This window comes from Macrotis lagotis, chromosome 1 (assembly GCF_037893015.1).
Source record: "Macrotis lagotis isolate mMagLag1 chromosome 1, bilby.v1.9.chrom.fasta, whole genome shotgun sequence".
In the NCBI taxonomy this organism is placed as follows: Eukaryota; Metazoa; Chordata; class Mammalia; order Peramelemorphia; family Peramelidae; genus Macrotis; species Macrotis lagotis.
In genome coordinates this window covers 296,698,649-296,712,113 of record NC_133658.1, presented here as the reverse complement: position 1 = coordinate 296,712,113, position 13,465 = coordinate 296,698,649, and the positions used below count along the sequence as shown (strand labels likewise).

Sequence of the window (13,465 nt, the reverse complement as noted above, 5' to 3'; positions counted from 1 at the left end):
CATTAAATATTTAGACATTGATGCTGTCAGAGAACTACTGAATGTTATAATGCTATTTTCTTGACTTACTGAGACAGAAATATTATTTATACATGAAGTCCTGTGCTAAGACTCACCTTTAAAAGTCACTGACCCCAGTCATTGAACTTTAGAGCTATAACAATCCTTCAGTAGAACAGAGATGTATAGATTTACAAGAGATATCATAATGTCTGAGATAGAAATGACCTCAAAACATAGAACACAATATTCAAATTGAAAGGATTCTCAAGATGAAGAATATTATAACCAGAAAAGCCTTTGAAATGTCTTAGGCCAACCCCCTTCATGGAGAAAGTGAGGCCCAGAGACAGGAAGTGCCCAATGTGAACCCAAGTTATTGGAAGAACTAACATTAAGACCTAGCTTTCCTGCCTCCTGGAGCAGAGTTTTTTCCAAGTCTTCCTTTTTCTTCTGTGAACATCAAGAACCCCCTGGAATGGGACACCCACGGTGGGCCAATGATGTGATGGGGACTTGACTCCTACCTTGCAACCAAGGGTTAAATAGTTGAATCCATGTCCCCAGAGTTATGGAGGTGTTACTGCCTTGAGAGGAAATCTGAATGCTGAGTGTGTATCGACCAATAGGGGCATTGGCTGGACTGGAGATGGCGATGATCATTGACCTATCATTGTTGTTGGATGAGAGTACTGCATTCCAGGGGCTGCCACTTGACTCAGTGGACAAAGGCATCACAGCTTTAGTCCGAGCTGATTCGGAGGGGTTTGGACCTTCCAAAAAATAACAGAGAACAATGGAATTCATATCTAAATAAGGAGTCAGGATAGAGCAGGTGAAATAAGATGAATATTGTTACATCCAGAAACAGATGGGGTCACTGAAGAAGTCATAGTCTATCACAATTGGAAGAGATCTTGGAACATGAAATGATATGTCTAATACTTCTCATTTTCTAGATGAGGAAATTGAGTTACAGAGAGGGGAAAGACTTGCATTTGGTTATAAATCAAGTTATTAGTTTAGAACCTGGAGTTTATAACCCAGGATATACAATTCCCAGGAAAACTCTCTGAACTGCTGCTACCCAAAGAAGTCATCAAATTGGATAATTTTAGAGCTTGAAGGAATAATTAGGTGGATACGGTGGAATCAGGAAGACCTGAGTTCAAATACAACTTCAGACACTTAATAGCTGTGTGATTCTGGGCAAGTCACTTAACCCTGTTTATATCTCAATGAGGTGAAGAAGGAAATGGCAACTACTTCAGTATCTTTGCCAGGAAAACTCCAAAAAAGGGGCATGAAGAGACAGAAAGAACTGAAATGACTGAATAATGATCCCACTTGAAGAGATCTTATAGTCATTATCTGGCACAGGCCTAGAGACGTCACCCAAGCAGAGCCTGGTCCAGGGTTCTTTCTACTATATTATGTATCTTCATGTTAATCATAACATCCTGGAGCAGTAAATTTAACACAATTTATTGAGTGCCCACTGTATGTAGAGCATTATGCTTGACCCTGGGAGAGAGAAAAAAAGAATTCAGTTACCTGTTGAAGCTATGAAGGTCAGTTTTTCCCCAGAGGTTATGGGTCTGTTTAAGGACATCCTGACCTTAAAGGGATTTCCCCTCCTTGTGATCAGCTCATTAGTATAGTACTTGTCTGTGTGGTGAGCATTTCTGTTAGCTTCTGTCTGCCAGTTGAAATCTGTGAGTTGCAAATCTGTAAAAGGATAAAGGAGAATCTGGAGACTTTGGGGTCTTTTACAGAACAATAATCAGGCCATCAACATTTATTAATCACCTACAAGACTGATAATCTAATGAATGAGAAAACATGCAAACAAATACATACAAAGTAAGCTCTATAGAGGATAAATAGGAAATAATAAATGGAAGGAAGGCACTGGAATTAAAAAGCATTGGGGAAGGCTTCCTGTAGAAGGTGAGATTTTAGATGGGATTTAAAGGAAGCTAGGGAGGTCAGTAGGTGGAAAAGAGGAGCAAGAACATTCCAGGAACTGGGGACAACCAGAGAAAATGCCAGGAGCTGAAAGACAAAGTGGGTCTTGTTTGTGGTACAGCCAAGCCAGGAGACCAGGGTCACTGAATCAGAGTACATGTTGGGGAATGGGTATAAGAAGAATGGAAAGGGGGATAGGCAATGAAGGGTTCTGAAGAGCTGTGTTTTATCCTGGAGGCTAAGGAAGGAGCTAGAGAATTTGGAACACTCAAGCTGGAAGCCATATTCATTCAACAGACATTACTAGGCATATATGTAGGTAACTAGGTGGCACAGTGGATAGGGTGCCAGGCATGGAGTCAAGAAATCTCCTCAGTTGAAATTCAAACTCAGACACTTATGAGCTGTATGACCCTGGATAAATCACTTAGCCCTGTTTGCCTTGGTTTCCTCATCTGTAAAATGATCTGGAGAAGGAAATGGCAAGCACTCCAGGTCTTTGCCAAAAAAATCCCAAAAAGGATCACAGAGTCAGATACAACTGAAAAATGATTAACCAACAAATGGGACAGTGGTGGCCTACAAATAATTCCCCTATTCCTAGCACTTTTTGGCATATAACATACTATCCATACAAGAGTCCACTGAGGTAGACAGTATCAGTATCATATTTACAGATGAGAAAATCTTGCTCTAGAGAACTGAAGTATCTTAGGATAGTAGGAATTAGAACTGTGGTGTAGGGTATGTGTGGGGGAGATGTCAGACTTCAATGACCATCTAGACTATCTTATTTTTGGGTTTGTCTGTGGTCATAGTCTAGTTCAAGATTTCAAGGAAAAGGGACACATATTTTCTTCATTTTACTGACATCCTTATTCTCAGTCTCCATGGATTCATTGATCTCTGATGGGGTCTTAGAAGGCAGTCAAGTTTAACACCTCATTTTACAGATGAGGAAACAGAAACCCAGAGTGATCAAGTAATCTGTTTGGGATTACAGAGCAAGTGAAGTACCTGAGAAGAGATTTGAACCCAGATCTTTCCTTCTCTAAGGTCATGCTGCCTCCCACTAGCTATAGTTCTAAAGACACACAATTCCTCCTCCACCTCCTTCAAACCAACCTGCCCAAATCTGCTGGCCTATTCAGAGTAGCTGACATAGTGAAGGCCTTATAATTAGGCGAGCAAAAAACACTGGAAACCCCTGGTTAAGGTGACCCAGGAAACCTCCGAGATGCTGAGATTAAGATAAACACAGGGACTTGTTACAGATATAGCCTTTTAAGTTATCAAGTCCTCAGCCTTGCTTCCTCCATGTTGGGCTAGGAAGAGCCTAATGTGAGCAGCCTTACTCCCTTAGGGTAAGAGCAGAGCAAAAATCTAAGATCTAGAAATTCTGAATTCAAGTACAGTGCCATAATACTATGATTCTCAGTAGTCTTTCAGAGATAAAGAAGGTTGGGTTTCTTGCCTTTATATGGCTTACAATTAAGAGGAAAGATGAAATAGAAATCCAAATAACAACAGTGTAAATTAATAATAATAATAATAATAATAATTGTTAGGTAAAGTGCAAAGCAGTTTACAATTCTTATCTTGTTTGATCATCCCAATCACCCTGGATGGGAGGTGTTTTTGCTATCCCCATTTTACAGATGGGGAAACTGAGGCAGTCAGGGGTTGAGCAACTTATACTAGGTCACAGAATGATTGTCTGACTGGATTTGGACTAAGGTGTTCCTGAAGCCAGGTTTAGTGCTCTATCCGCTATACCACTTAGCTAATAATAATAATAGTAATAATAGTAATAATAATAATAATAATAAAAATAGCTAACATTTACCTAGTACTTATGTACTATGTATACTACTGAACTATAATAACAGTTAATATTTACATAGTACTTACTGTATTATGAATACTACTGTTTTATATACTATTATAATTTTTACAAATATTATTTATTTGATCCTCACAATAACTCTGGGAGGGAGGTGATATCATTATTTTATTTTTTATATGAGAAACTGAGGCAGACAGATGTTAAGTGACTTGCCCAGGGTCACACAGCTAGGAATTATCTGAGGCCCAATTTGAAGTCAGGTCTTCCTGACTTCAGCCCCACCACTTTATCCATTAAACCACCTGGCTGCACATGGTTTCTCTGTAGTCGAATTAGCTATTTTTGGTCATATTTCCAGAGCCTTTGAGTCCTCTGAGGTCAGGGATGTGTGATTATCTCCCTTGCCTTGGGGTTGCCCCCAAGGACTGTGGGACCCTTGGTCAGTTGCCTTGCAGATGAAACCTTCCTAGGGTATGCTCACCTCCACCAGAGTTGGAGGTCTTTACAGTAGGGTCTATTTGACTTTTGCACAGTTATAAGTGCTTAATAAAAGCTTCATTCTTTCACTCATTCAATCAATCAATATTTGCTGAGCTGAGCTGAGCTGAACAGCAGCACTTTTTCTCTCTGGTTGGACAAGAGACTTTGTTTGCCAATGAAAAGTATGTTTCCTCCCTTCCCTAGGGGGCATTAAATCTCAGGTTATACTGGTCTCTATTTCTTTCATTCTGAAAGCCCAGGACAGTTGTTTGTGCTTCTGATGAAGGTACATGGATTAAGAAAAGGGTGTCTAATGTAGCCCCAGCCCCACCCACCAGGAAGGACCTACAGCCCTAGGCAGGCAGCAGTGCTGTCAGCAGGGAGGAGAAGACTCCAGTTTGGGGAGGACCTTTGTAGCCCAATGACTATGAGTTCGATCAATTAAATTAATTTCAATTTGGGGTTACAGTTCTGTAAGCTTTATGTCCTAGGGAAGGCCATCTCTAATCATAATAATGATGGTGGTGATGATGACGATGATGATTATGCCAAAACATCAACATATATATCCCTTGAAAATTCAAAAAGGGCTTTGCTCAGCATTACTCTTTCAGGTAGTAACATATATTATGGTTCTCATTTTATAGATGAGAAAACTAAGGTGGAAAAATGTAAGGTGAAATTAGGCTCAAGGTCACACAGTCACTAAGCTGGATCTTTCTAACCCAGGCTCAATGTCCTTTCTACTTTATTGATGTAGTGTACCCAAGGCTGCTCACATGGAGCCAAGGAACAAATTTTGCTGTGAATCATTTTTTTTTCCTCCATGTTATTTGTATATCTGTGAAACCAAGTTAAAGTGAAAAACAACAAAGATAGCCTTGGAACAGAATTAGTAGAAAGACCTGTTTGCAATTCATCTCCCAGCTCATTCTGAGGTATCTAGGGCTGATGCATCCCAGATTATATCTGATATTGCTGTATAAGTTGAAATCATGAACCCATGACTTTGGTTTGCTGTCCCTCAGGATGTAACACAACTTATGAAGGTGGCACCCCCATTTGAGCTCAGAACCCTCAAAACCTCTAGAGTTTTTCCTTCTTTAGCCACCCCCCCCCAAAAAAAAGGTATTTTTACTTCACAGACCATACATTGTCCTGAAAATGCCATTAGAACATAGAATGTCATTACTGGAAGAGACTTTAGAATGCAATGGCAGAGCTGAAAGGAACTTACTTAGATGGAAGTAGCATTAGCAGATGGAAGATTTCATTCCATTTAAATACATATTTATTAAGCATCTACTAAGTTACTGGGTACTGTGGATAAAAAGATAGAAAATGATACATTTCCTGGGGGAGTTATGCCATGTAAATATAATGCAAGATGCATTTTGATGGTGACAAAGGAGAGATCCAGAATGCTATAGGACAATCTAAGCAGGAAAAAGACATTTATTTACAGCATAGACCATATAACATGGAGGGGACATGGAGGGCACATGAGAGACCATTTAGTCCTACTCTTTCATTTTATAGGGTGAGATCCAGAGAAGAGATTGACTTGGTCTCAGTTACACAGAAAGAGGTACTGGAACCTAGGTCTCCTGAATAGTCTGATACCAGCTACCTCCAAGGAAGATGAATATATGGAGAAAGAGGCATTGCACAGACAATCTAAAAAGAGAGAGGAGACAAGAAGTATGTATTATATCTATTTCCTCAGTAGGTCCCAGCAGTCAGCTTAGGGCTCTGCTCCCCTCTTCCTGTGAGGGAAGAGAGCATTTCAGTTCTTATTTCTGTTCTATGAGAGCACCATTTTCCCAGGCTCATGGCAGCAGGGTTTTGGAGGGACAGTGAGGAGGAGAATAGGCTAAATAATCTCTCTGAGACAAAGAGTCCTGTAAAGATAGAGGAGTGGGGAGGGAGATGGCTCTTTACTAATGAAAGACGAATTCTCTAGGAATTTCCCTTGGTGTCTAGTATAAGACTTGATCCAGTGAATAAATCTTTTAATAAGCCAAAGCTGGAAGACAGGCCCATAAAAGATCTATCAGCACCTGGATGAGTGGGCGTGTTTCCTTTTTCAGGTCATATGAGGTGAATCTGCCCCAGATGGAGAGGAGTGTTTTCTGTCCCAGGTGAAAGGCCTCAGGGGTGAAGGGAATAGGAGAGGTGGCTCTTCTTAGAACTAAGAACAAAGCAAGTAGATCCATAAGGTATCAGTCATCTAGGACTATTTCTCAGATAAGTTTGATTTTGTGAGTCTAATTCTAGCCTGGGTGATTGTTCTTGTATGTTGAATGAAATCAGAGTCCTCCTGTTGTTTAAGTAGAAAGAAATGTCAAAATTTCCATTCTCAGAGAAAAACAGTGATGGAAAGGGCCTTAAGAATATAGAATGTCAGGGATGGCTAGGTGGCACAGTGGACAGAGCACCGGCCCTGGAGTCAGGAGTACCTGAGTTCAAATCCGGTCTCAGACACTTAATAATTACCTAGCTGTATGGCCTTGGGCAAGCCACTTAACCCCATTTGCCTTGCAAAAAAAAACCCTGAAAAAAAAGAATACAGAATGTCAAAGATGAGGGACTTTTAGAACACATTGTCAGAGCTGGGAGTAGCCCAAGAACACACAAAGCCAGAATTGGAAAAACTTTAGAACATAAGAAGTCAGAAGTAAAAGGGCACTTCAAAGCCCATCTGGTTCAACTCCCATATGAACCAAAGTCCTCTCCACAATATAACCAACAAATAGTTGGCCAACCATTGCTTGAAGGCTCTCAACTCCCACAGCAGCCCATTCCAATTTTGATTAGCTATAAATCGTCATAAAATTTATATCAATTTGCTTCTTTGAAATTTTCTCCCATAGTTTCTATTTCCACTCTTGGGAATCAACTAAATTTGATATAATACCAGTGAACATAGAACATAGAGCTGAAAGGGATATTAGAGATGTCTCATCTTGTTTAACCTCATTTTGCAAAAAGAAAAAGAAAATAGGTTCAGGGAAAAACACAGGTTCATAAAGCAAATTAGTGGCAGAGTTAGGGCATGACCCCAGTTTTCCTGATTCTCTATCTCTAGGAAATATACTTTTAAGATGAAGGCTGGCATTCCCCAATTGACAAATGGTCAAAGGATATGCAAAGGCAGTTTACAGATAAGAAGATCAAAGCAATCCATAGTCATATGAAAATTGCTCTAAACCATTACTTATTAGAGAAATGCAAATTAAAGCTTCTTTGAGGTACCACCTCATACCTCTCAGACTGACCAATATGACCAGAAAGGACAATGATCATTGTTGAAAGGGTTGTGGGAAATCTGAGACACTATTACATTGTTGGTGGAGCTGTGAATTCATCCAACCTTTCTGGAGAGCAATTTGGAACTATGCCCAAAGGACAACAAAAATGTGCATACTCTTTGACCCAGCAATACCACTACTGGGTCTATACCCTGAAGAGATGATGAAAAAGGGAAAAACATCACTTGTACAAAAATATTCATAGCAGCCCTGTTAGTGGTGGCAAAGAATTGGAAATTAAGTGAATGTCCTTCAGTTGGGGAATGGCTTAACAAACTGTGGTATAGGTACATGGAACACTATTGTTCTATTAGAAACCAGGAGGGATGGGAATTCAGGGAAGTCTGGAAGGATTTGCCTGAACTGATGCTGAGTGAGATGAGCAGAACCAGAAAAGCATTGTATACCCTAACAGCAACATGGGGGTATTGATCAACCTTGATGGATTTGCTCATTCCATCAGTGCAACAATCAGGGACAATTTGGGGCTGTCTGCAATGGAGAATACCATCTGTATCCAGAAAAAGAACTGTGGAGTTTGAACAAAGAGCAACGACTATTACCTTTAATTTAGAAAAAAAAAACCTGATATCTTATGGTCTGATCTTGCTATCTCTTATACTTTATTTTTCTTTCTTAAGGTTATGATTTCTCTCTCATTATACACAATTTGGATCAATGTATACCATGGAAACAATGTAAAGGCTGCCAAATTGCCTTCTGTGGGGGTGGGGGGGTGGGGGGAGGGAAGTAAGATTAGGGGGAAAATCGTAAAACTCAAAATAAATAAAATCTTCATAGTTTAAAAAAAAAGATGAAGTCTGGGATCCCCAGCTGTATCCAGATGTGTATAATCAGCAACAAGGCAAAGGTTAGCCTGTCTGGAGAGACCTCTGATCAGTCACTGTTCTCAGACTTTCAGGTGGCTTGAAGGACAGCAAATATTGCTTAAGTAAATGATTAAGTCCTTTTCCAACACAAAGGCTGTCTTGTACCTAACTCTTGCCTGGTTCAATGGAGACCATAGGCATTGTGGGAGAGGCAGAATCTCAGAGTTATCTCACAAGGAATCCAAATCTCATCCCTCACTCTGATCACATCCAGAGGTCAGTCAGAGAGTTTCTTTCTTATTCAGGAGGACTTAAGAGCTACCAGACCCAGACTTTTGAAAAATTGACTATTTCATGTCTATAGTACTTGTTACTTTACAAAAAATACTTTCCTCATAACAATCTATGAGGTAAGTCATAGAAGCATTACTATTCTCATTTTACAAATAAGGAAACTGAGGTTGTAAAAGACTGACTTGTCCCAGTTAATATTAGCATAGCTGGGACTTCAAATCTAGGGCTCTTTTGATTGCTCTATGCTGCCTAACATCCATGTCCTCAGTTAGCTCTCAACCCTAACCAAGGACAGAACCAGAGAAACCCTGGGCCCTTGGCCTCTGAAGATTTAGATGGACCCAGATGCTAGGCCATCTGGACGATGTAAGAACCTTTTCTAATGTGATTTTCAGAGAGCTTTTAGATTTCATCCTTTAGTCTCATGCTGAAATTACCTTCAACCAAATCACTATTCCTAAGAATGTATTCTCTTTCAGGAAAATCACTAGGATTTCTGGGTCAATGCTATCCCCCACTGCACCCCGCCAGCTGGTCTCCCCCTCAACACCCCTACCTTGTTTGGGTAAAGTAATTGCTTCTGAAACATCTTTTTGGCACTGAAGAATGTGGTGTAACTGTAGAAATTACTTCCTCACTCAGACCCTCACTTGTACAGTCAGGAAAATAATACTTGTACCACCTTCATGGGACTTTTGAGGAATGCACAAGTGTAAAGTACCCAAGGAATGATATTATTTTATTATTATTAATTGCTAAGGTCATCCAGCACTTAGCATAATACCTAGAACATGGGAATCCTTTCATAAATCCTTTCTCAATGTATTTCAAGCACCTAAGAGAAATTAAAAAGGAGAGTTGATAAACAAGATGAATTGTAAAGAGAATTTTAGCCATCATGCCCTCTTTAGACTATGCTCTGAGAGTGAGGACACATCCCGGGGATGCTCAGGACAAATACTCTAGGCTTTAGAAGATCTGATTTTTCTGTATGTTGGTACTGTCATTCCTGATGGCCTCTTACACACACATATGCATAGTACATGTGTGAATTTTCACATGTATGCACACACACATACACACACATGCACAGGTGGATGACTTTGGAAGAGCAAAACATAAGGAACAGATCACTGGTCTCCAGCCTGAAAATGAAGAGACTGGAACTCTAATGTCAGTCTTGCCTCAAAATTGCATCCCGTCATGCAAATCATTTGCTATTCTGTAAAACAAGCTAACATTCTTTGCCAGAAAGTTCAGAAAACCTGTTCGAAGCTGGGCAAAAATGAGCCAAATTTATCTAAATGCCTCACCCAGAATCACAGAGCATCAGAGCTGGATGGGCCCTCGGTGGTCATCAGTACCACTAGCACCTGAACAAGAATCCTCTCTGTTACTTCCCCAAGTGGTTGTGCAGCTATTATTTAAAGACCTTCAATGAGTGATGGGGAACCTCCTGGGGCAGTCTATTCCATTTCTGGATTGTTTGGATCATTCTAATTATTAGAAGATTTTCCTTACACTAAGTCTAAATTTATGTCTGAATTCCTAGGGATTTAGAGAACATGGAGTGATGAAGTCCTGAGCTTTTAATAAGGGGTTAGGTAGAGAAGATTTAAAATTAAACAAAACAAAATTCCAAATTAACCCCCCCAAAAAACAACAAAACTGAACTAAGATTTTGGGAGACCCTGTATCAGTCCCAGGGTTCCATATTCTCAAACTTCAGCTTAGGGGAATTTCTAACAGGGTCATAAAAATCTTCCAACCAAACCAAACCCAATACAACCCTACTCCCTTCCACCTACTCCCATGTCCTTTTCTCCCTAGGTAGGCTGTGTGCATTTCAGACAGTGTCTGTAATTGGCATTTGGGTAATATATGACAACTCCAGGCCTAAAATGAAAATGATATATAGAATAAATGGGACACAACAATAATGCAATGAGTACATTCAGCTTTGCCAACCCAGACACCCATCCCCGAGGTTTCAAGCAGAAGTCTGATGTTGACATCTCTTCTTGACAATGGGCAATCCTAAGGAGAGGATACATGGACTTATCTAATCTATGTGCAATTGTAGATTTGTCTGTTTTGTTGTTTTGGTGATTATGTTTTAGGGTGTTGGGATGGAAAGCACAGGCATTGTGTTTCACATAAGCCAGAGAAATTCCCATTCCTTGCTATTACAAAATTATAGAATTGGAAGGGATCTCAGAGGTCTTCTAGTCAGTCCAACTTCAACCTGAGCAGGGACTTTTCTATAATATTCCAAACAAGTAGTTCCCTAGCCTTGTGGTGAGAAGGAAGAAAGGAAAATTTTTCCTTACTTTAAAAGTTCTAAAATTCAATGCTTATTCATTCATTCATTTTATCCATTTATTCACTCAACAAGCATTAAGAGCTTACTATTTGCCAAATTTTCTACATAGTGGAGTGCTTTTAATAGGGGGTTAGGTAGAGGAGATTCAAAATTAAACAAAACAAAACTCCAGATTAACCCCCCCCCCCAAGAAAACAACAAAACTGAACTAAGATTTTGGGAGACTATGTATCAGTCAGAATTCTTTGGATTCCAAAGAATTCATTCTGCCATGCTGTTTTTCTAAGATCTAAAGCTCACAAAGACAAAAATGAATTAGTCCCTGTTCTTACCTAGAGGTAAGGGCTCTGGGGCTTTTTGAGCACAACAATAACTAACAATAACTAACTAGAGAATGCTTTCTATGGGTCAGGCACTGTGTTAAGCACTTTACAATTATTATCTCAATTGATCCTCACAAAAAGCTTGGGAATTATGTACTATTATTAGCCCTATTTTCCAAAGGAGGAAACTAAGACAGACAGAGCCGAAGTGGCAGTTATGCTAAGGTTTCTTTCATTAAGTTCATTTCTATAAGCCTTTGTGATTCTTAATATCTTCCCTGCAAAGGCCTCTCTGGCAAAGGCAATGTGCTCATTGCATGGAACAGATCTGTGTAATTTGTCATCCTCCTGCCCTATGCTTTACAAACCATGAAGTGACTGGGGCTTGATTCCCACATCTGGCTTAACAATTTCCCTTGGCAAGCTTTCTTGCAGGTTTCACCACCATTCATGAGATTTTTTAAGAGTTTGACTCATGCCATGTTTGGGTTTGGCTTGGCTGTCACCCACCCTGGCTTAGCTACTGCACACAATAATTAGCCTGCTGGAGAGCAGAAGAGCCACCTAACTAGCACCTTAAATCCTCGACAGCCACTCTGACACTTAAGACATTTCTTGCTTTCTCTATTTTTCTTAATTTCTTTATCTTCCTTCCTTTTTCAATCTTTATTTTTTCTCCCTCCCTCCCTCCCTTCCTCCTTTCCTCCTTTCCTTCCTCCTTTCCTTCCTCCCTTCCTTTCTCCCTCTCTTCCTTCCTACCTCCCTCCCTCCCTTCCTTCCTTCCTTCCTTCCTTCCTTCCTTCCTTCCTTCCTTCCTTCCTTCCTTCCTTCCTTCCTTCCTTCCTTCCTTCCTTCCTTCCTTCCTTCCTTCCTTCCTTCCTTTTTCTAAAGTTCCAGGAGCTATTTATAAAAACAATGATAATCTTACCCTACCACCTGCTCATTCTGCTACTGGGAGCTTTGACATCACCAAATCACTTTCAAATCAGACTGTGGAATGCTTCCGGATGTTACTTTACTTATGTACATTCCTAAAGTGCAGATGTTTTCTTTTCAATCAACTTAGTTACCATAGCTGTTCTAGAAATAGAGAATATCAGAGCTAGGAAGATCCTTAGAACATTGAAAAACAATGCCAGAGAAGGAGGGGATCTTAGAGCAGAGAATATTAAAGCTGAGAGGGGTTATACAAACTATCTGTAGCCTAAAACCCCATTTTACAAATGAAGAAACTGAAACCCAGAGAAGGGAACTGACTTGCCAAAGGTCATTCAATGAGAGTCAAAACAGGAACTAGAACACAGTTCTTCTGACTTTCAGTCCTTCCACATCATGCTGAATTTTAAGTGTTTTTTTAAGTGACTATTTTACTAACATTTCAGAAATATCAAAACTGTTAAAAATGCTAGGAAGCAGGTACTGCTTAGAAAAGATGACTGGAGTCTAAGATATTCTAGTGAGGCAAAACTGTTCTTTATAAATGGATATGTCTAATATCTGCTCAACAAATGCCTGCCATTCTCAGATCCATCCTAAACACACACCTCTGCTGCCTTGGAGATCATGCCTTACAATCCATGTGATAGTGAGCCTTGGTGGACCCTTTCAAAAAACTAACCTTATCCATGAATTGCAAATAGCAAATTTATGTGGCACTTTACAGTTTCTAAATACTTTCTAAGCAATAATCCTGAGACAGATAATATCACTATTAGTGTCTCCATTTTATAGTAGGAAACTGAGGTTCAGAAAGGTTAAGGTTAGTGACAAGTTAGGTCTTGAGAGCCTAGTTCTTTGGATTCCAAAGAATTCATTCTGCCATGTTGTTTTTCCAAGATTTAAAGCCCACAAAGAACTCCCGTGTCAGACTGGAGGATCTGCTAGACTGGAAGAGGTGGTTGGTTCCCTATCAGTTATTCATTGGAGAAGTTTCCATCACACTTACCAGCCATGTCTTTTCAACCTCTGCTTCTCCTCTGTGATCCTCTTAGAATGGCTGAGATACTGTGTGCCAGAGACAGGGCTGCTCCTTACCATTTATAGAAGCTGCTCCTACACACACCAATTAGAATTATAACCAGGTGGGCGAG

The 13,465-nt window shown here is 40.0% G+C and overlaps 1 protein-coding gene across 1 annotated transcript in view; it reads right to left on the bottom strand.

The window, feature by feature from the left end:
• TGM3 (transglutaminase 3) overlaps positions 1 to 13,426 on the bottom strand; it is a 48,211-nt gene extending 34,785 nt beyond the window's left edge. The window contains exons 1-3 of the mRNA XM_074211188.1: positions 13,321 to 13,426; positions 1,555 to 1,728; positions 528 to 773 (exon numbers count right to left, since the gene is read on the bottom strand). Of these exons, the coding sequence (XP_074067289.1) occupies positions 528 to 773; positions 1,555 to 1,728; positions 13,321 to 13,327 (427 nt within the window). The 5' untranslated portion in view covers positions 13,328 to 13,426. The remainder of the gene's footprint in view (positions 1 to 527; positions 774 to 1,554; positions 1,729 to 13,320) is intronic.
• Positions 13,427 to 13,465: the final 39 nt, after the last annotated feature.